Source organism: Suncus etruscus, chromosome 5, assembly GCF_024139225.1.
Source record: "Suncus etruscus isolate mSunEtr1 chromosome 5, mSunEtr1.pri.cur, whole genome shotgun sequence".
NCBI classification, from domain to species: domain Eukaryota; kingdom Metazoa; phylum Chordata; class Mammalia; order Eulipotyphla; family Soricidae; genus Suncus; species Suncus etruscus.
In genome coordinates, this window is record NC_064852.1 from 140346446 (window position 1) to 140370926 (window position 24481).

The 24481-nt window shown below is 34.3% G+C and overlaps 1 protein-coding gene across 1 annotated transcript in view; it reads left to right on the forward strand.

The window, feature by feature from the left end:
• The window catches only part of CSMD3 (CUB and Sushi multiple domains 3), a 1236222-nt gene that overhangs the window by 614652 nt on the left and 597089 nt on the right, over positions 1-24481 (forward strand). The window contains exon 12 of the mRNA XM_049773958.1: positions 1322-1425. Coding sequence (XP_049629915.1) covers positions 1322-1425 — 104 coding nt within the window. The remainder of the gene's footprint in view (positions 1-1321; positions 1426-24481) is intronic.

Consider the following 24481-nt stretch of genomic DNA (forward strand, 5'->3'; position numbering starts at 1 on the left):
AACCAGCCACCTTTGGTCCTGGATCGGCTGCTTGCAAGGCAAACGCCGCTGTGCTATCTCTCCGGGCCCCACACTAGTTATTGTTACTCTTTTTGAGAAGAGACAATTTGTCAGTTGTGAGTTTTTATTTTATTTGTTTTAATTTGCATTTCCCTAATATAGAGTTTTTATATATGTCTTTTTGCCATTTACATTGCCTTTTTAATGTAGTTTCTGTTCATCGCTTCTCCCTATTTTTTAATATAGATGGATTACATTAGTTTTGTTTTTCTTGTAGAGTTCTAGCAGTGCTCTCTATAGATGTATACACATATGATTATGTATATTTATGTTGATTATTAAACCCTTGGATGAGAGTATTATGTTGATTTAAATAAAGAAGAAAGAGAGTCAGAATAATCTCTGGGATTCATGGGATATAAAGACACTAACTATGAGAGTATTGAATGCCAAAAGACAGTAGAATGAAAAAGCAGGAACTGGTCTTCAATAGGAAGCTTACCACTGAGTGATGGAGAGTTGGAGTTTTAAGTTTTGTAATGAAGCAGTAGGACAGTCACCGAAGGGTAATGTGATGTGTTAGAAGCAGTCTAAGTGGCATGAAGCAAACCGGGCATGTTGCCAGAGGATAGTAACACTGTCAATGCTATTGATATTGGGATATTGTCTGCCTAAAACTCAATCAAAAATAACTTTGTAATTCACAATGATTCAATAAACATAAATTGATTTTAAATTTTTTTAAAAGTTGAATGAGAAAAGTAATTTTTATGTTTCTGTTTCCATTCTTGGCAATGTATTGCAATATATTTGAGTGCTTCTCTTGCCAGAGAATCTAACTAATAACGTTTTATCTGGTAATCTAGTTTCAAATTTAGCTTGAACACTGACACTTTACTATTTAACAGAAATAGCACATTCTATGTTTTTCTACATTCGTGTTATCAAATAAGATGCAAATATATGGAGAGGCGTTCTCCACCTACATGCACTTTTTATAAAGCCTTCTTAAAGTAGATTTGCATTAATTATCCCAAGTGATTCAGATATCAGATCTGTAAAGTAGGCATGCCGTCTCATTGAAAAAATATTACAAAAGGTAACAAGTAATGTAAAAAGTTAGTTCAATTATGGTGAAACTTCAGTTCTGCTGTGAAATCACCTGCAGCTAAGATTCACTTATTTCAACATATACACAGATAGCATATATGTTAGTATATATAAATATATTTTTTAATAATTTTCTGCTGATGATTTAATTTTTATTAGATCAATTATACAATGAAATATATTTAATGTGTTTATTTTTGTTATCTGCTAGGTAATCCAGATAAATTTTGAAGAATTTGATCTGGAGATTGGATATGATACCTTGACCATTGGAGATGGGGGTGAAGTTGGAGACCCTAGAACTGTGCTACAAGTGTAAGTTCTATGTGTCCTTATAGACATAGCTTGTCAGTTCTTTATGAAATTCTCTTATTTCCTTTTCCCTTGATCTATCTTATTATTGCTGTCAAGTGGATTGTTTTATCGTTATTATTTCTCAGTCTACATGTTGATTACATTTGTCACTCTCACTAAGGCTTGCTCCAAACACAGTTTCTTAGAATCCAATACCAGGCAGCCCTCTCTTAGAAATGAAAGCATAGAATAAACTGGTCACCTCTTTAAGATTAAAAAATATATTCTAAAATAGGGGAGTGCTTGCATTTTAAGTGGCTAACTAGGTTTGATCTTCATCATTGTTTATAGTTCCCCAAAACTCACCCAAAGTGTTCCCTGAATAGAAAGCCAGTGAAGTCTGCAACCTGTTGCCCCAAATCTCTGCTGCATAAAAAAATATAATGGAAACAAACAAAAAAATGCCAAGACGTGTGTTGAATATGAGAAGTACTTTGGGAGATAAGGTACAAAACTTGTATATTGTCAACTCTTGTTCAACCCTCAGTGTCCTGAGCTATACTGCATACACCCCATGGAGGTCCCTTAACCCTAGCAAGAATAATTTTGAAGACCTAACCACAGCAGGATTGATTGGAATAATTCTCGGCAATGAAAGGTCTGAGCAATAATACAGCCTCGTACTCTTTACTGAAACCTTTTCTTAATGAGACAAAGAACTTTGGGAGGAGCCCCAATGTACCACTTGGGATCTCCACCCCAAACTGAAGAATTGATAACAGAGATTGTTAATATAATGACTCATTTATTGGCAACAACACTGTCCTACCCACCAGGATATCCAACTCGATTTTAGCAATGTTTTGACACAATAGTTGCCATTGAGCCATTTTCAAATTTGACATGATTAAAAAGATGAAAAATTGGTTCTTAATATGAGGTGACAGAATACAAATTTATTATTTTTTTTTAAAAAAAAAGCACTTAGAACTAATTTGTGATGTAGTCCAAGACTTACTCCATGGGCATGCTTTTTCTTATTCTTTTCATAACTGTTAATTTGCAAGAATATCTTTATCAACACTAATTTTTAAAATGACATATTTTGTGTTGGCGATTACATGTACTAATTCTTGATTAACTGTGAAAATTAGACTTTCAGGGACTGGAGTGATAGCACAGCTGTAGGTCATTTGCCTTGCACATGGCCTACCTGGGAGGACCTTAGTTAGATACCTGGCATCCCAGATGGTCCCCTGAGCCTGCCAGAAGTGATTTCTGAGGGCAGAGCCAAGAATAAAAATTGAGTAGCCGGGAGTAGCCCAAAAAAATAAGTAGACAAAAATCAACAACAACTAAAAGTAGACAAAAATCAACAACAACTAAAAGAAAATTAGACTATCATTACTATACTTGAGAGCTCTAATAGATGGTTCTTCCACAGATCCAGAATTTGAGGACAACTGATATAGAAATTTAAATAATATATATTTTTAGCATATTTGACTCCCTAACTCAATGTATGATTTTTTTTGCTTATTTGTCTTGTTTTCTCTATCTTTCCTCTCTTTTCTTTTCTTCTCAATTTAACTTTAAAAATGCCATCCAGTACTATAAATCCTATATTCTATAATATATCCACAAATTTACCCTGTATGTACCATGTAATATTTTCCCCTCATGATTTTTCTTTTTATGGTGCATACAAATAAAATTAAAAATAAAACAAAAACATTATATATAATTTTGTTAATGTTCTTTACCTAAGTTATTGTGAGGCCCATATTCAGTAATATCTGTGATGGAATAAAAGTTAGGGATTTATAAGCCCCCTGGGCTGACCATTTAGTCCAGCTGACTGAGATTCTCCCCATGCCAGACTGGTCTTTAGGGCCAGGCCTGGTAAATTGGTCCCTGGGGGGAGGATGGGGTAGAGAAACCCCTCCCCTATGCATACACAAACTACAGAGGCAGGGGCTGCACTCAGAAGACTCCACATGCCAGGACAGCTAGCCATAGGCCCCCTGGGCTGACCACTTAGTCCAGGGGACTGAAATCCCCAAGCCAGACTGGTCTTCAGGGTCAGGCCTGGTAAATCGGGCCCTGGGGGTGGGTGGGGAAAACATACTTCTGTTGTATGCATACTGGACACCATTCAGGGGTTCTTTTATTACTGTTATTCATTTTCACCCAAAAATGTTCTTAATTCTAGATTTTTTCTAAGAAAAAAAAAGGAATGCTCTAGATTTGGAGGATAACATTCAAATAGGTCCCTAAAATCAGTGTATATGTAGACATGACTTCCTATACAGTGGTCCTCTCTGACTGCCAAGCCTAATTCATAAACAATTCAGCTATACAATGTATATAGCCCTTCTGATATATTTCCCCTCCCTCACACAAGAGCCCCTTCTACTCCCTCATCTCCCAATCTGATTCATTATCTTCCCCTTAATTAACTCTCTTTACCCTCAGTTCTTAACTTGTTAGACACCAAGACCGCCTTCTGCCCCAACAGATTCTGCCCTTTCGAACACCCCTACAATGCTCATTATTACTCCTTAACTCTCTCACCCCCAACCATCAGTACCCCACATTTACTCTTTTTAACTTCAGTACTGCACAGTCCTAATTACGACCAAAGTCGTGCATTGGATTTAACAACCCCCAACTATTTTAAAAGACAGAAAATGGACACATATGTCTTTTGAATATTTTATGTGTATTTTCTTTGACACCTATAACTCTTACTAAGTATGTTTTTACAGTGACGATTCTACCCACTTTTTATATGGTCTTCTCTTTGTGAGCTGTTCAATAAGGAATTTTGGTGAAAGAGTCCCTGAGTTTAATGCTTATGATTGAACCATGTCATGGGGATTGTTGGACTTGTTCTTATGGTCCCCATATGCACCGATAACTCCACGTGGCATTGGTTCTTGTTTGCATAGGCATATTAAAATGGGAAAATACTATACATACAAATAAGTTCTTATCTAATAGAGATTGGAACACACAAATCTTGTAGTGCAATGGGACCTCACACCCTGAACATTGATACAATGACCTGGCACAGGCCTCAGAAGAATGGGCATCCTCCATTCACTCATGAACCAGGGAAGCTATCTACAAAACATCCAAGGATTTTTATAACACCTGGAAGCAATCCTCTACCAGGGAAGGCCTAGCATTGCTTTGACATCGACCTGCTCAAAAGAGACTTCCCTTAACACTAAGAAGACTTGACAACAACAACGACCTGCTTACAGGACAGGGGTCTCTGCATTGCCCTTTAATTGTGAGGTGAAACAAGAGGGTGCTCCACACCATCCTGACTGTATTGTAGAATATGCAGATTCCAGGATCTTTAATATGGAAACATGATAGCAACAACAGAGACTGAGTGAAAAATAAAAGTGTAATGGCACTACACTGTGCTCCTTTGTCTCTAATCCTTAAGAAAAACAACCCACTTAAACTTTTGATGTTAACTTAAACTAATATGCATCTGCATGGAAATGTAAAAAAGTACCTTGCCTTTAATGTTTAAGGAGTTAAATAAGTTTTATGGCTTTAGATTGCTTTGTGTGCTGCTAAGAAATATTATAATGCATTACAATTTGGGGACTTGTGACACAAACTAATTGTATATGAGTTTTGTTTTATTTTTCTTAATGTTCTTTGGCTGAATGTTCAAAGTTTAGATATCAGCAAGGGGATTTCTGAGAATTCTGTTTATGGGTGATTGTCCTTCCACTGTAACTTTACCTTGTCCTCTTTCTTTGCATCTTTGTTCTCATAATTAAAAATTTAAAATAAAAAAAATGTTAGGCTTTATACCTGCAGGAGTCAATTCCAGAATCTAGTAATGAACTTTGTCCTTAACTTCAACTTCTCTTCTCACCTCAACATGTATATATTTGATCAAGTACAACCCTTTTGTTTATATCTGAGCCTCTTTCCATTCTTACTTAATTTTTAAGATATGACAGAACAAATAGTTACAAAGCTTTTTATGTATGTTCAGTTAAATTGCTCTAATTGCAATTTATTTGAGCGATAGTGATAAAGGTCACATTCAGGTGTTCTCAAGCGTTACAACTGGACGATTATGGGACCATATCCAGGAATGTGAACAGTGGTCATCTGGTGTACAAAATAAGTACCTTAACCTCAATGCTATCTCTCTGCCTCCTATAACTATTTTAATGTCTTATAGCATTTTTATCAGCCTGATATGCCTCTCACAACATTGATCTAATATGTTCAAGAAATTATACTGTATTCCTCCCAGATTTCCTTGTAGTTTACACCTAAGAGAATAGATTTCTATATAATATAAAATGAGAAATTAGTAGCCAAAGAGCCATAATGTTCAATAGATAGGATATTTGATGGATATGAATTTATAAACAGTTGAAGAATTCATTTCATATCTGACATTGTGTTATCTTTTGACAAATCAACAAAAATAGATCTGTATTATCATAGAGTAAAACTTGCCTGAAACAATCTTATGACCCATTTACAGAGTAGGTTACCCATAGATATATTTGATTTGTGATTGAACTTCTAGGAAGTTTTGTATCTCTTGCCTGGCCTAGAGTTATTTACATTAGCATGACATCTGATACAATATAAACTTTGCCTTTATCTTTGAATGTATCACTCTCCATAAAGTATGCCTATTCCTTTATCTGACAACTTGTAACCATTAAAAGTTTCTTTGGTATAACAGATGTTTAAGAAATATAGTGAAGAGTCCTCATACATATTTACGTAACTTTTTATTGGATTGATGGATTATATGAAATTTATATAAAAAATGAAACTGTAAAACTTGTATATGACGGGACATATTTCTTTTTCAATGCTGTTAAAAGATTTGATTTTAGGCTTAGAGCTTGCAAAATTTGGAGAAGTAAAGGCAGGCTGGACAGTGATTTATAAAACAAAACTGAATTTCAAAGAAGAGCATATATTTGAGAGTCCTTTTGTACTAGAACTATCACAGGCTATAATGAGATCTAAAAAACAAGATCTATAATAATTAATATCACATAAATATAGTGGAATTATAATATTTATATAATAATATTAATTTTATAAGGCACAAAAATGTTCAGATTATCTGAAATATTTTATCATGAAAACAGACAGAACTTGGTATCACTGAGATAAATCAGAGGGGTGGAGCACCATCTCTTTGTGATATGAGAGTCACAGATTCAATCAGTTGCACAATCACCAATCAAGGAGTTATCCCAGAATCATTGCATGGGCTTCTCCCAAATTCTAAAACATATAACAATAAAATACTACCTATATAAACATTAACTGTACTTTTATAATCCTGGAGATTAAATTTGTTAATAATAATGCATTTGAATATTATTTTTATTTTTTTCTATATTTATTTCAATGTTTAAAATAGTGATGAAGGTAATCATGACTATTGAAATAATTGCTATTTTTCTTTACAAAATATGTCAGTTTGGTCTGAAACAGAGAGACTACTATTAAACATTTTTAGGAGAATAATAAAATGTCAAGTGGTTTTCCTTATACTACTAAGTTAATAGAAATTCTCTTTGGGGTAGACATGAGGGGCACATTGTAGTTCTCAGGGTCTTACTCTTCTTTCCATTGAAGGATTAATTCTGACAGGCTCTGTGAACAAAATGGGGTACCAAGGATCAACCTTGGTCAGCTGTTCACAAAGCCAAAAACATATCCACTGTACTATTTCTTCAAATTTAAGCACATAGGTTTTCAAAGACACTTCAATTTAAGAGGGAATAAAAATTAAATTTCCGTTTAACGACTATTAACTTCCAGATTGTTTATAACGGTTCTAAATTACTTTCATTAGTGAGAATGTGGGAGAATTAGGAGACAGATAAAAGTATTGTACTTTTTAAAAATCACAGCTGTAATAACAGTGTATGTATATTCATACAGCATAGACACACATACACATGTATACATTATTTTAATCCAAACTTTATTGTAATCATGTTTCTTGTGTCTTGGGTAAACTGAAATGATAAAAATATGGAAAAAAAAATTGGCCTGTGCTTAATCACTTTTAGATAGGATAAAAAATCCCTATATTTTAAATATGGCTACAGATAATCTACATTAACCTAAATGATTGCATGTGTGCAGTTGAATGAGAAGTGCTGGGCATAAAGCAAAATGAGTCACATTGTTGAAGATAAACAATTATTCTTTTCAAATAAAGAATCACTTTATAATCATCTCATATTTATTTTCTTCATAACTAATAATGAATTTTTAGTCCATCTCATTGACCTTTATTGTCTAAAATATTTTTTTGTTTTTGTTTTTGGGTCACACCCGGCAGTGCTCAGGGGTTACTCCTGGCTCTATGCTCAGAAATTGCTCCGGGTAGGCTCAGGGGACCATATTGGATGCTGGGATTCGAACCACCGACCTTCTGCATGTAAGGAAAATGCCTTACTTCCATGCTATAACCCTAGCCCCTATTGTTTAAAAATGTTAATTGAAAGACAAAAGAGAAGTAAAATTACAAAATAAACAAACAAATAAATATACAAATAGTAAGAGAAAGGAAAAAAATATAATAAGATTATAAAAATGAGAGAAATGCTAATAGTAATTTGCAAAAACATACACAATGAGTGGGACTGGCAACACACGTTTCTGGTGTGCAATTACTTCATGGTCATAAGCATTAGGTTATGGTAGAAGACATAACCATGGAATATTTGATCAAGCCATTGTCACAATGAGTAATGTATATGTAGTATAATAATTAGAGCACTAAATTGTGAAGTTAGGGTGTCCAATCTATATATACATGAACCTCTGTGAATAAAGGAGATGTAGAGTTATTTTATACATAATAAAATTAAGGCACTAGAATGTACTAATAGTAAACACTATAGCAGGAGTTCCCTGCTTCCAATCATATTCTGCACCTGATTGTGTGGATAAAAACATTAGTACATTATTATATGCCTTTGTAGTGAAAGGTTGATTGAACACCTGTTTGATCTAAACAGCTGTTTCTGCTTTTTGTTTCTTTGCAGTGTTCATGAGAGTATAGTTTCTGTGCTTTTCCTCTTCCAGATGTTTTGATCTCATCTCCTCCCTATACCCTGACACAAATGGTGTTTGTAATATCTACTATTTAGACCATTGTGTTTCTTCATGGAGTTATTCTAAATACCAAATATAAGTTACATAATCCTGTATTTTGTCCTTCTCCTGGCTTACTTAATTAACGTAATATTTTCCAGCTACATCCATATTGCCACAAGTTGAATAACTATACCACTTCTTATTTCCTAAAAATTTTAAGGGAAAAAAATAAATGAAGGGATGAAGGAAAAATAAAAGTAAAAAGAAAAATACTAGAGGACGCTCCACATCCTGATTTCAATGTAGGATATGCAGATTCCAGGATCTTTAAAACAGAAACATGATACCAACAACAGAGACTGAGTGAAAAATAAAAGTGTGTTGGCACTATAGACAATGTCTTGGACTAGACAAACTAGTTTGCCTGAAGCCTAGAGTTGGTCTTATGCCAGGAAACTTCAGGGGTAGGGTCTCCTTATATTTAGGCCAAGGTTTTTCCTTTCCATGTCCCTCATATTTTGGTGGGCCTATGCAAACAATAATTGCCACTCTAACACCGTTTTTACTGTGCTCCTTTGATTCTAATTCTTAAGATAAAGAACCCACTTAAACTTTTGAGGTTAACTTAAACTAATATGCATCTTCATGGAAATGTAAAAAAATACTATGCCTTTAATGTTTAAGGAACTACAGAAGTTTTATGGCTTTAGATTGCTTTTGTGCTGCTAAGAAATATGGGGACTTGTGGGACAAAGTAATTGTACATGTGTTCTGTTTTATTTATCTTAATGTTCTTTGGCTGAATGTTCAAAGTTAAGATATCAGCAAGGGGGCTTCTTCTGAGAATTCTGTTTATGGGTGATTGTCCTTCCACTGTAACTTTATCTTGTCCTCTTGCTTTGCATCTTTGTTCTCATAATTAAAAATTAAAAATTAAAAAAAAACAAAAAGAAGAAAGATAAAAAGAAGAAAAGAAGAAAGAAAGGTAAAAGAAAGAGAAAGAAAGAGAGAAAGAAAGAAAGAAGAAAGAAAGAAAGAAAGAAAGAAAGAAAGAAAGAAAGAAAGAAAGAAAGAAAGAAAGAAAGAAAGAAAGAGAGAAAGAGAGAGAGAAAGAAAGAAAGAAAGAAAGAAAGAAAGAAAGAAAGAAAGAAAGAAAGAAAGAAAGAAAGAAAGAAAGAAAGAAAGAAAGAAAGAAAGAAAGAAAGAAAGAAAGAAAGAAAGAAAGAAAGAAAGAAAGAAAGAAAGGAAGAAAGGAAGGAAGGAAGGAAGGAAGGAAGGAAGGAAGGAAGGAAGGAAGGAAAGAGAAAGAAAGAAAGAAAGAAAGAAAGAAAGAAAGAAAGAAAGAAAGAAAGAAAGAAAGAAAGAAAGAAAGAAAGAAAGAAAGAAAGAAAGAAAGAAAGAAAGAAAGAAAGAAAGAAAGAAAGAAAGAAAGAAAGAAAGAAAGGAAGGAAGGAAAGAAGGAAGGAAAGAAGGAAGGAAAGAAAGAAAGAAAAAGAAAGAAAGAAAGGAAGGAAGGAAGGAAGGAAGGAAGGAAGGAAGGAAGGAAGGAAGGAAGGAAGGAAGGAAGGAAGGAAGAAAAAAGAAATAGAAAAGAAATAAAATAAAAAAGAATAAAAGAGAAAGAAAGATAAAAGAAAGAAGAAAGAAAAAAAGAAGAGAGAAAGGAAGGAAGGCGAGGAGGAAGGGAGAGGGAGGAAGAGAGGAGGGAAGAGGAAGGAAGGTGGATGGGAGAGAGAAGGAAAAGAAAGAAGGAGGAAGTGATGATAGAAGGGAGAATCAAAAAGGTGGCGAAACTCCAGAGGAGAGGGATTGTACAGAGTGTACGGTGCTTCCCTTGCATGGAGAACGCACTGGGGTTCAATCCATAGAACCATATATGATCTCCTCTGTGAGTAGTGACCTCTGAGCATAGAGCCAGGAGTAAATTCTAAACATCTGAAAATAAAGTAACAACTACAAAAGACATGGAAACAAACAAACAAAAATAATTCCTGGGTCATTTTTCTTTCCCCTGCAAGTACTCATTATATTGTGCAAATATTCATGTATTGTATATACTTGTATTTGTTTTTGGAAGACAAGAGTTGAGATATTGTTTTTGGAAGACAAGGGTAGAGAAATTGTGCTGAATAGATTAGGTTAATTAACAGGTAAGGCTGTAAATCCAGAGTCATATAATAATGTTTGATGCAGCTCATTTATATGTTTGTTTGCTTTGGTTTGATTTTAGGGCCACGTCCAGTGGTACTCAAAGTTTACCTAACCCTGATTCAAAGTTCAGAGGACCATAAGGGCTCAAGGACCATAGGGATGTCTGTGATCAAACATTTTTTATCCGAATGCAAAGCAAATATTCTACAAGCTATTATATTCCTCTGGCTCTGCAACTAGTTTTTTTTTTTAAAAAAAGATAATCCAAATTTTTCAAGGAATATAAGACCCATTAAAGAAAATCATGTCCATAAAATGTATCCCCAAAGAGAAGAGTTGAATAAAAATATCTACATTTTGTAGACATTGATGAGTTTTGTTCTACTTGCCTTCTACTTTGGGTTGGAGAATGGAAGAAGACAGGGTTCCCTTTTAATTTTTATAAAATTCCAGTGGGTATTTTGTCCCTGGTTGCTGTATGTAGCCAACATTTTCACCTGTATTTCCATCATTCCAAGAATGTACATACCTTTAGAATGTTATTTTCATTTTTCTTCTTGATGTCTCTGCTTACATGGAGAAATATATTTCTTAAGCTTATTTTTATTCTGCAGAAATAAAATTACATTTATTTTATAATAATAACTATCCTCTTTTTGAGTGAGCAGGACTATGTGGGAACTTGGATATAGTCATGTCCTAGAATAGTTCAGATAAAAGCTGGCTTATTAGTTAACTGACTTTTCAGTTAGAATTAGATCAAAGTTTCCTTTGACTACTAAAACTGTTATAGAAGAACTCCCTTGATTTATACCCACCAAAGTATTGATATATTTTACAATAGACCTGAAATACATTTCTTAATCTGTGTAACTTTTCCAGTGCAGCATTTGAAAACCCACATATCAAATGTCTAAATATTAAGAGCTTTAAATCAGGTTGCATATTGTAAAATGTAATGTGCTCCATCTTTCTTCCTTGACAAATACATTTTCATAACTATCTGGAAGGACAAGTTTATATTTAGAGTTATAGCATTTATATAATTTTCATGTTAGACTAAAAATGCATGGGAAATATGCTCCCAGCCCCAGTCTACACCAGGGCATTCTCTTCACTGTTAACAAAATAAATTGGGATTTAAGCAATAATACAGTAATTAAGTCACTTATCTTGCATACAGGCAACCTGGGTTTGAGTCCCTGAACAAATGATCCCCTGAAGCTGTAATCCCCCAAGCCCACTGGTTGTAATCCCTAAACACAGAGCCAGGAGCAATTCCTCAGTACCATCAAATGTGGCTCCAAATCCAAGACCAAACGAAAACCAAACAAAGAGAAAAAAATATTTTCTTTCATGATGCAGCTGAACTTTATATCATACGCATTCAAGCTATTATACCTACCTGCAAGCAGGTGCTTACCAGGTATAGAAGCCTTATGCTCCAACCCTAGGCCAAGATTTTTCAAAATAAATTAATATACAGCAGAGAATTCAGAATGTTTGATATAGTGAGTTATGGAGTATTTCTTGTTAAAATACAGTAAAATATATATGAATTAAAATTCCACTGGTTAATATATTAAGAAACAATGTTAAAATAGTTATGTAAATTGGGTAAACTTACCCCATCTTTTGTAGTATCCCACTATGTATTAGAAATGAATCCAGGACTCCCAAATTGAAATTTGAGGTGAATTTAGAAGCTTAATAGACATATCTGGCCTAGAGTTGGTCTTTAGGAATGTCACAGGGGAAAACTTTAGAAAGAAGAGATTAGGGGTGAGGTCTATTGTTGTTATGAAACCTAGTGATGATGGAGAGGTTGCAAATTAAGATAGATCCTGGAGCTCATATGTAGCAAAGCAAGTGTTGTACCTGATATATATCTCCTGATATATATCTCCAGGCCCACACAAAAGTATATACCATTTATATGCAAAAATGTTGTTGTCCAGGGTCCGGATTGGTGGCGCAGAGGTAGGGCATTTCTCTTGCACGCGCTGACCTAGAACAGACCTTGGTTCAATCTCCCGGTTTTCCATATGGTACCCCAGGCCAGGAATAATTTCTGAGCTCATAGCCAGGAGCAATCCCTGAGCATCACTGGGTGTGGCTCATAAAACCAATCCTCCCAAAATATTATTATTGCCAAACCCACAAACTTCTTTCTTATCTGTAGCTCCCTTCATATCCATGCTCTCCATCTCAACTCTCTCCATTTTCTCTCCTACCTTCCCTACATGCTTATTAGCAGTTCAGTTATATTTTTCTTGGAAATGATCCTTTTCACTTGCATTGTTTCTATTTATACCACATGTCCAAGGTCAACTAGGCTTTGTTTATCGTTCTGACTTACTTCACTTATTCTGATAATATCCAATTCTATCCAAGTTACAGGGATGCCGTTCTACATCATCAGCTGAAACACTTTAATGCAAATTTAAGTTGCAAAGTTAAAGTCATTTCTGAGGTTCATTGCTTTTGCCCTTTGGTATACATAACAAATTAACCATAATTTATTTTATCCTTTATCTTTTTTCATTTTTATTTGTTTTCTTTCCAATAGAATTACTTAGTGACATTTTATTTATTCACATTTTAAAATGTCAGTTTTTAAATCTTTTTGAACTTCGTGGCTGTATAGTGACAGGTGTTAATGGAGATCTGAAGAGGAGCTTGACTTCTTAATAATTTATGTGGGAAATGTGAAAAATCTATTTATTTTCAGGTAAATTCTATTGTGACATTGTTTGATTATTTTTGGGTTGGAGGAGAACACACCTGGTATGGCTAATACTTTCTCTTAGATTTGTTCTCAGGGATCACTTCTGGAGATGCTTGGAGCAATCTGGGTTGCTTGGGATCAAATCTAAGTCAGATTTGCAAGACAGGTGTACTACCTGATTCACTATATCTCCAGCCACAAAAGCTGTTATGCTTTAAAAGGTGTTTAAAATCATTTTACATTTAAGTGTTTTGTAACAAAACTGATTTTCACCAATTGTCTGCAAGTACTATTTCACACTTTTATATGAACTTACCTGATAGTAGAAATGGAATAGATACATAGGAGAGAACTAAAAGTGGTGTTAGTGCAGGTGCTGGGCCTGAAGTCACCTCTAATTCTCATTATATCTGCATAGCAAAGGCAGGCGTTGTTTATTCATCTCTTGTGGGAAGCTTCAAACTGAGACAGAGACAGTCTGGCAGGCATGTGATTATCTTTCCTTTCCCTGCCTCCTTTGCTCTCACATGTTGTGCTGTTCTATTTCTTAATTCATGATAACACCGTTAATAATTAAGTGAAACATTGAAAACAAACATGAATATATTGCCTTCTATTTTCAAAATGCTTGTGTGCTGTTTTAGTGCAATCAGACATTATATGAAACTTATTTTCTTACAAGTTCAAAATACAGGCTATGTTACATCTTGAAAAGGTGAAAAATGCTGTTTTGGCTATCTAAATACAGTTTTGTTCTTCACTTTTACATTTTGATCACTTCTAAAAAAGTGTACGATACAAAATATCACTATCAGATATAATATATAGACTAACAATACTCTCCCCTTGGATCATTTTTTAATTTAAAACATACATTGGGCTGGAGAGATAGCATGGAGGTAAAGCATTTGCCTTTCATGCAGGAGGTCATCGATTCGAATCCCGGCATCCCATATGGTCCCCCGTGCCTGCAATTTTTGAGTCTGGAGCCAGGAATAACCCCTGAGCACTGCCGGGTGTGACCCAAAAACCACAAAAACAAAACAAAACAAAACAAAACAAAAAACATACAGACACACATTTACACTTATTTTTAAAATATAATACGTTACCAAATAGCTTTCTGTTTAGTTAACTCCTAACTTTATTGGTTAAAATAAATTTATTAATGATGAGTGAATTTCAAAAGATTATTCATTCTCATTCATTTAATATTTGACTATTTTTAAACTATTATTTAACCATTGTTATTTACAAAGATATCACAAAGACAGTAATGGATTTCTGAACATTTTCATGTTTTATGACCAGTCATCCAATGTTCTCAGAGTCCATCCAATGCCAGCATTACCTACCCTCAGCCTGCAAGCATAAAAGGCTCATTTTGAATTTTGGTTATTTAAGTTTTGGTCTCATATTTACATCATTGTTGATTATGGCTTGTATATTTAGTTCTGTACTTACTTAACATCACCAATGCACAAGAGATCCTTGACCCTTTCCCCCATTCTTTCATATTTGTGTTTCTCCTCCACTCAATTTCTTTCCTTTTTTTTTTTTTTCACTATACTCTGGGGCCTAAAGTGTTCTTGAGAATTCACATTTAAACCATTGTATTTCTTCATAGTTTTTCTAAATAGCACAATTAAGTGATATCATTCTGCATTTATCCTTCTTAAGTAGGACTTCCTGTATTAAATCCTTTTGGGGTGACACTAATAAAATTATATTAAATTGTGTGACTAAGAAACAACAGAAATATTTTTCCACGCTTCAAAAAAATGCAAATACATACTATTCTAGCTACATAACATCTCAAAGTACTATTTTCAAATATATTTTAAAATATTATTTTTTGAATATTTTTGAATAATATTTTTGAAATATTATGTTGTAAATTAAGTTTGAAGATAAGATTTTGAAGAGGTGGGCTATTGTTTTAAGAAAAGTATAATGTCTAAAGTCCAAGTGTCTTTTGAGGCCTCCTTCAGCACAGCTCGGCTGGGCATCTCTAGGTTTAGGACTGAAGATTGAAGGGTAACTGCAGAGAGATTAATCCAAGAGCAGTCAGATAAAGTTTCAGCCAAGTCAGCCAACTTTATTCCAAGGCCCTAACCTCCGTATGCTTTTGTTCTTTCTTCCAAGAAGCTTCTTGTAGCTCCTCCTCTAGTTGTCTGCCTCTTTTTCTACTTTCCCTTTCCTCTCAGCCAGACTCTTTCTTTCTTCAAAATAGCCTGCCCCACCACAGGTATGGGTGGGTCTGATTCCCCAAGCTGAATTGACATCAACAGGAAGCCCAAACAAAGGCCTTTGGAGAGAAAGAATCCCTACAGTGGGACACACATTCTGTCAAGGGATTTTATCAATGCTCACTGATCATCTATTCATTAAAACAATTAAATGAAGGGACAGCAATATTCTCACCATGTGGACACGCCATAAATTCAGTCATGCATATTGTATGAATTGTTATTGAAAATTTGAAAAAATACATTTGCTATATGCACTTCACAGTTAAAATTAGTCACTAATGATACACTTTTTTATAGTGTCAAATTCTTAAATATTGGGAATCATTATTTTGTAGTTTGCAGATATTTCTATATTCTTATTATAATTATAAATTTGTATTGTAAAAATACTGATGATTTTAGAGTATTAGAAATTTATTACTGTTTGGCCTTGTTTTGCTTTGTGAAAATATTGATGATTTGGCTGGACTACAGAGGCATCTTACTATTCTTTTGCTTTAGTTTACTTTTTGGGTATTTATTTTTTTTATAAATGAACTCATCTAAAATAAGCTTTGTTTTTAGTTGCCTTTCTATATTTATTCAGGAATATTTGTACTGTAGTAGGCATTTTCAAAGTGCCTATTGTGGAAGAAATTGGAACACTGAGAAAAAGAATAGGGAAGAGAGACCTAAATATGCCAGGATTCTCCATTCCTTCACTTATTAAAAAGTATAAGAATAGAACATTATAAAAGTGTGAGGAAATATAGTAAAGTATAGATTATTGCAAAGGTTTTTTGACCTTAAATTCTTCTTCCTAAAAACAAGTCTTAATGTAAAAATTTTACCTGTGTAAACTAACCAGAAAAGAATTAACCCTCACATATAAAGTCCAAGTACTTCAATAAAGAAAGAGTTACTGCAAATTTAGGAACTTAATGAGGGCTAAATGTTTTTGTAATGCCATCCATTCTATAGTTATTTTATATATAATTCTCATTTATTGGGGGTACAATTGAAAAATTATAAAGTTATTTACATTGTATACTTTGTTATTGCAAATGAAAGGGTTTTCTTCTTTCTAAGATAGAATAATATTTTTGTTAATATCATAATATTTTATTGATTCATTAGGTATTTAAACACAAATATTTTTTATACCCCGGATGTTATGATATTTATCTGAGATGATTTTATTTCCACTGATCCACTGAGAACAGTTGGTAGTCTAGGTTTAATTTCTTGAGCAACCTCCTTAATCCTTTCTAATGATCATATCAGTTTACATTCTCACCTGACAAGAGTTGCCCTTTCCTCCATGTTTTAAAGAACATTTGTTCATTATTATCTGTTTTATAACAATGATCCCATTAGTGTGAGGGTTATATACATTTCTGATATTTTCTTAACGGTGATATTTTATAAGGGTGAGTTTATTTTTCTATTTTGGGGAAATATTCATCATTCTTATTAAGATTAAGATTATTTTTCTAAAGTACAATTATAATAGTAAACACTCTATTATTTTAAATTCATCAAATACATATAAAATTGCAATACAATTATGTATTTGAATGAGTCAAACTTATCTGGAAGATTGGAGCAAATCCAATGAAAATAGCCACATTTTCATAATAAACATAAAGATTACCTTTAAGATACAATCATAGGTTGTATATACACCTAGGTAGACAAGACATCTCATTTTTTGATGGTATTAATAATATAGAATTCAGATGCATCAATATTCTGAAAATGCTGTTTGGGAAAACTACCTATACATTACATGGGAATGAACTGCTGAAGAATATTGCTGAGAATACTTATCTCTTTAATATAATTTTAATTGAGTCACAGTGAAATTGTAATTTATTCATGATTGAGATTCATGCCTACAATTTTCCAACATCCTTTCCTTCACCCACATCCACATCTCTCCAATAAAGTTCCTAGATTCCCTCCCACCCATAGCCTACATACAATTTAGGCAAGTGTTGTATGTTCATTTCTTTATTTTTCCCTAAACATTGTGGATGACAGTATCATTATTAAAAGGGTTTCATGCATATCACTAAATATGTTTTAATTTAATATACCTTTTATATGTAAATAATTGATTATGTTAATGGCAGGAGCCAACCAATTAATTCTCATAGTATTGTGCTGATTATGCCCTTAGTTCAAAAAACAAAAATTAGCTCTCTTATAAATATACTTATTTATATTGGGAGAACATACTAACCTGTAAATGTAAAGTTTATATTTATGAAATTTGCCATCTTTTATTCTAGTGAATCCAGCTATTTTGTGAACAAAATTATATCTGGAGGCTTTATTCTGCCCTGAATGAGCTCTATAAATTAAATATATGAGCAAGACACTATTATACCTCTAATAAAACTATTAGTTTCCATGATATTTCTCATCAAATAAAGATTTTTCTATTTTTCCAAACTTTCTTTGCTTCATGACTGAGAGAAAATAGGTACTATAAGTATCATCAATATTCACTATGTTGATTAATAAATTTACTATTTAAATATTAGAGCACAGTAGTGAGGAATGGGGCCAAACCCGACATCCCTTCAGGGTTTACTTCTGGATTTTCACTTTGCTGTTGCTCTTCGAAGAGTATAAGAATAAAGGGGATCAAATTTGAACTAGCTATGTGCCAACAAGACAAGTGCCAGACTTACACTACAATTGTTCCATCCCTAGAACACATTTTTATATGAGTATTATAAAATAAGAATTACAAATTTTATCATTACTATTTGATTTTTTTAATAACTATGGTTTTCAGTACTGAAAATGACAGTTTCATGAGTATAATGTTTTAACACTACACCCTCCACTAGAATGCCTTCCCCCAAACTTACCCATCTCCACATCATGAAAAGCTCAGTTTTTCAAACTAAGACTTATGTTCTGTTGACTTTGATCATTTTCTATTTATTTCCTCACTATCCTTCTTTCTTTCCCCATATTTTAAAGCTTGTTCTGCATTATTTTATGTTCAATTATACCATAATAGCTTAACTCTAAGCAATATAGGAGCTTTCAAATACTGTCAGTACTTACCATCAAATATAGAACTATTTTTGGAGACAGATACCTTACAGTCACAGGGCTTACTTCTGAATCTGCTCATGAGTCACTCTTTGTGGTGCTCTGGAGAGCATTCGGTGCTGGGTGTCAAATCAAAGTTAACAACATGCAATGCCAGCACCTAAACCCCAAACTGAACTCTCAGCTTATGAAACATGTTTAAATCCCTTTTATCCTAAGTATAAGACCAATGAACCACATATGCTATTTATATTAATTGACATTTTTAACAAATAAATAAATTGGGCCACGATCGTATGTCTTATAATACCACCAAGTATTTATAATTTTCTATTTGAATAGATTATGGCAAAACATGAATATAATTTAAATTTCGTCTTCCAAATACCAAATTAAGACTTAAGAATAATTAATGTTATTATTTTGTTATCAAATAGTTGTAAGCCAGTCTGTTTGCCTATCCACATACATAGCTGAATCGTTTGCACTTGTCTGATGCTGACACATCTGTGACATATAAAGAAGGGAAGGGATTCAAGATGAGGCTGCAGAAATAGAACCGAAGATCTGCAATAGCATTGCTTGCAGCTGACCTTGATTCAATTCCTGAACTAAATAATTCAATCCCTACTAGCATTAATATCCATCACTGATTTGTTTCTGTATGAAATGCTATCTTTCAGCATGGGATATGAGATGGTGCAGAGTAACCAAATCAGAGACCCTTCTACTCTAGGCTGTCCAATAGTCACTATGTAGCATACCATAGACATATGTAGTATACAATATGGTTGTTTTAATATGTCCCTTAGATTGCTCCACAATAGACAAGCAGGAGAGTCAAAAGTAAATTAAAAACCATGTTCATACACCAGGCAATTTGTCCATGTAACAGCTTAGAAAAAATAAGTACAAACGTTCCTAAAAATACAAAACCCATTTTGTTCCATCACCAGATGGAAAGTGAGGCATTTCTGGGAAAACAACTGAATAAGCAGCACATAACGACAAGAAAATAAAAAGGCCTTACTATTCCAAGGAAAACCCATTCAACTGTGTTTTTTACTTGATACTGATCTGAGTTTAACCAAATCTATCAAGTGTAACCTTATGCCTGTCATTTCTGGCCATCTGCACTTAGGTAATTCTCCTGTTTCTGTAATGTCTACCTTCCCTGGAATTTCCTTTCAGAGGTCACACTTTAAGTCACCGAGCTACTCACAACAATATCATATCAGTTTCTCTTCTTCCTTTCTCTTTTCAGAGATTGTCAGGGATAGGTGTGAGATGGTTTCACTGAGCAGTTAGAAAAGCAGCAGTTTTTTTTTTAATTTTTATTAATATCTTTATATAAACACCTTAATTACAATTATGATTGTGGTTGGGTTTCAGTCATGTAAAGAACACCTCCCTTCACCAGTGCAACATTCCCATCACCAATATCTCAAATTTCCCTCCTCCCCACCCCACCCCGGCCTGTACTCTACACAGGCATTCTACTTCCCTCATTCCTTCACATTATTATGATAGTTCTCAATGTAGTTATTTCTCTAACTGCACTCACCACTCTTTTGTGGTGAGCTTCATGTCATGAGCTGGAATTTCCAGTCCTCCTCTCTTTGTCTCTGAGAATTATTGTAAAAATGTCTTTTATTTTTCTTAAAACCCATAATTGAGTGAGACTATTTTGCATCTATCTCTCTTCCTCTGACTTATTTCGCTCAGCATAATAGATTCCATGTACATCCATGTATAGGAAAATTTCATGACTTCATCTCTCCCGACAGCTGCAAAATGTTCCATTGTGTAAATGTACCACTGTTTCTTTAGCCATTTATCAGTTAAAGGGAATCTTGGTTATTTCTAGAGTCTGGCTATTGTAAATAGTGCTTCAATGAACATAGGTGTGAGGAAGGGATTTTTGTATTTTATTTTTGTGTTCCTAGGGTATATCCCTAGGAGTGGTATCGCTGGATCATATGGGAGCTCAATTTCCTGTTTTTGGAGGAATCTCCATATAGCTTTCCATAAAGGTTGGACTAAATGACATTCCCATCAGCAGTGAATAAGAGTTCCATTCTCTCCACATGCCTGCCAGCATTGCTTGTTCTCATTCTTTGTGATGTGAGCCAATCTCTGTAGTTTGATACGGTGCTCAAGTTCTTTTGATTTGCTTTTTCTTGATGATTCGTGATGTGGAGCATTTTTTCATGTGCCTTTTGGCAATTTGTATTTCTTCTATTTCTATTCATTTCTTCTCCCCATTTATGGTTGGGATTAGGTTTTTTTTCTTGTAAAGTTCCATCAGTGCCTATTAGCCCCTTATCTGCTGGGTATTGGGTGAATATTTTCTCCCACTCAGTGGGTGGCTCTTGTATCCTGGGCACTATTTCCTTTGAGGTGCAGAAGCTTCTCAGGTTAATACATTCCCATCTGTTTATCTCTGCTTCCAGTTATTAGGAGAGTGCTGTTTCCTCCTTAAAGATGCCTTTGTCTCAATGTCATGGAGTGTTTTTACCTACGTGTTGTTCTATATACCTTATGGTTTCAGGTCTGAGATCAAGGTGTTTAATCCATTTATGTTTTAACTTTGTACATGGTGTTAGCTGGGGGTTTGAGTTTGCTTTTTTGCAAGTGGCTAACCAGTTGTGCCAGCGTCACTTGTTTAAGAGGCTTTCCCTGCTCCATTTAGGATTTCTTGCTCCTTTATAAAAAATTAGGTGATTGTATGTCTGGGGAACATACTCTAAGTACGCAAGCCTATTCCACTAATCTGAGGGTCTCTCTTTATTCCAATACCATGCTGTTTTGATAAATATTGCTTTGTGAAACAGTTTAAAATTGGGGAAAGTAATGCCTCCCATATTCTTTTTCTCAAGGATTGCTTTAAGTATTCGTGGATGGTTATTGTTCCAAATGAATTTCAGAAGTGTTTGATCCACTTCCTTGAAGAATGTCATGGGTAACTTTAGAGGGATTGCAGTAAATCTGTACAATTCTTTGGAGAGTATTGCCATTTTAATAATGTTAATCCTGCCAATCCATAAGCAGGGTATGTGTTTCCATTTCTGCATGTCCTCTCTTTTTTCTTGGAGCAGGGCTTTATAGTTTTCTTTGTATAGGTCCTTCATGTCTTTAGTCACATTGACTCTAAGATATTTAAGTTTATGTGGCACTAATGTGAATGGGGGTTTTAATGTTCATTTCTTCCCTATCATAATTGGTGTATTAAAAGGCCATTGATTTTTGTGTGTTAATTTTGTAGCCTGCAACATTGCTATATAAATCTATTGTTACTAGAAGCTTTTTGGTGAAATCTTTAGGATTTTCTAAGTAGAGTATCATGTCATCTGCAAACTGTGAGAGTTTGACTTCTTCCTTTTCTATCTGGATTCTCTTGATATTTTTTTCTTGCCTAATCATTATAGCAAGTACTTCCAGTACTACGTTGAATAAGAGTGGTGAGAGTGGACAGCCTTTTCTTGTACCGTAATTTAGAGGGAAGGCTTTCAGTTTTTCTCCAGTGAGGATAATATTTGCCATTGGCTTTTGGTAGATGGCCTTAACTATACTGAGAAAGGTCCTATCATTTCCATCTTGCCAAGAGTTATTTTTTTTATTAATATCTTTATTTTTTCAAAGAACTGACTTTTTTGATCTTGCAGATTATTTTTTGGGTTTCAAAAAACTTTATTATTTATTTATTTATTTATTTATTTATGCTCTGAGCTTTGTTATTTCCTTCTGTTTCCCTACTCTTGGTTCCTTTTGTTGATCATTTTCTAATTTTATAAGCTGTGTCGTTAGGCTATTCAGGCATGCCCCTTCTTTCTTTCTGATGTGTGTTTGCAAAGCTATAAGTTTTCCTCTCAGGATCACTTTTGTTGTGTCCCATAGATTCTGATAGTTTGTGTCTTCATTGTCATTTGTTTCCAGGAAAGTTTTGATTTCCTCTTTGATTTCATCTTGGATCCACTGGTTGTTCAGTAGCAGGCTGTTTAATTTCCAGTTGTTAAAATTCTTCTGTGTCAATTTGTAGTTCCCATCTAGTTTCAGAGCCTGTGATCAGCAAAGATAGCCTGCAAAATTTTTATCCTATTGATTTTATAAAGGTGTGTTGTATGTGCCAGCATGTGGTCTCTCCTGGAGAGTGACCCATGCACATTGAAGAAGAATGTGTATCCAGGTTTCTGGAATGGAATGTCCTATGTATATTTACTAGGCCTCTTTCTTTCATTTCTCTTTTCAGAGCTAGTATATTTTTGTTGGGTTTCAGTCTGGTTGTCCTATTTAGTGTTGACAGGGCCGTGTTGAGGTCTCCCACAATTATTGAGTTATTATTGATATTCTCTTTCAAATGTGTCAATAATTGTATGAAACATTTTGCTGGTCTTTCATTGGCTGTGTATATGATTAGTAGTGAGATTTCTTCCTGTTGCACATATCTCTTTATTAGGATGAAGTGTCCATTTTTGTCCCTTACAACTTTTCTGAGTCTAAAGTTTGTGTCATTTGATATTAATAAAGCTAACCTCGTTTGTTTAAGGGTGTTGTTTGCTTGGATGATTTTCCTCCAGCCTTTGATTTTGAGTCTATATTTGTTCTGACTATTAGTGTGTTTCTTGTAGACATCAAAAAGTTGGATTAATCTTTTTGATCCATTTAGCCACTGTGTCTCTTAATTGGTGAGTTTAATACATTGACATTGAGGGAGATAATTGTCATGGGATTTATTGTCCTGTTTGTGTATAAGTTTGGTGTGTATGTTGGTCTGTCTTGTCTTAAAGTAGACATGTCAGTTTTTCCTTTAAGGCTGGTTTTGCATCTGCAAAGTTTCTGAGCTGTTGCTTATCCATGAAGCTATTTATTCTTCCTTCAAACCTGAACATGAGTTGGGCTGGGCAATATTCTAGTTGAAGCATCCATTTCATTCAGTCTTTTCACAATATCCCAGTACTGTTTTCTGGCCTTGAGAGTTTCTTGTGACATGTCTGCTGTAAATTAAGGATGATCCTTTGAATTTAACCTACCCTTTTGATCCTGCTGTTTCAGAGCCTGTGATCAGAGAATGTAGCCTGAAAAATTTTTATCCTATTGATTTATGAAGGTATGTTGTATGTGCCAGCGTGTTGTCTATCCTGGAGAGTGACCCAATCACATTGGAGAAGAATGTGTATCCAGGATGTGTCTTGGGGTGTTTTTTGGGGGGGGGGGTCTCTTTTAGCTGGTAATCTTCGGGCATACAGGATTTGTTTGTATGCAGTCGATAGCTCTGGGAGTTTCTCTCTTATAATGTCTTTGACTGTTAATTCTTCCTGGGGATCCCCTTCTTGGGCCTCTGGGTCTCTAATGATTCTTATGTTATTTCTATTGAGTTTATCAAAGATTTCTATTTTTATCTGTTTACATTATTTGAGTACGTTTTCTATTTTATGAGCATTTGTCTTAAGGTTCTTTTCCAATCTCTTCTGCTGTATAGTGTTGTTCTGCATTTCACTTTCCAGTTCACTGATTCTTTCCTCGGCTGCTGTTACCTTGTGGAGAGGCTTTCATTGAGGTTTTCAGTTCAGCTACCATGTTTTTTAGGTCTGTTATTACACTTTGAAGTTTTCTGATTTCTATCTTTGTGTGCTGTTTATCTAGAGCAGGGGTCTCAAACTCACAGCCCGCAGGTTGTTTGCGGCCCTCCGTACAACATTTTGTGGCCCGCAGCCGGCCTTCAAATATGACAGTAATTGCGATTAATCACTTACCGAATAATCGCAAT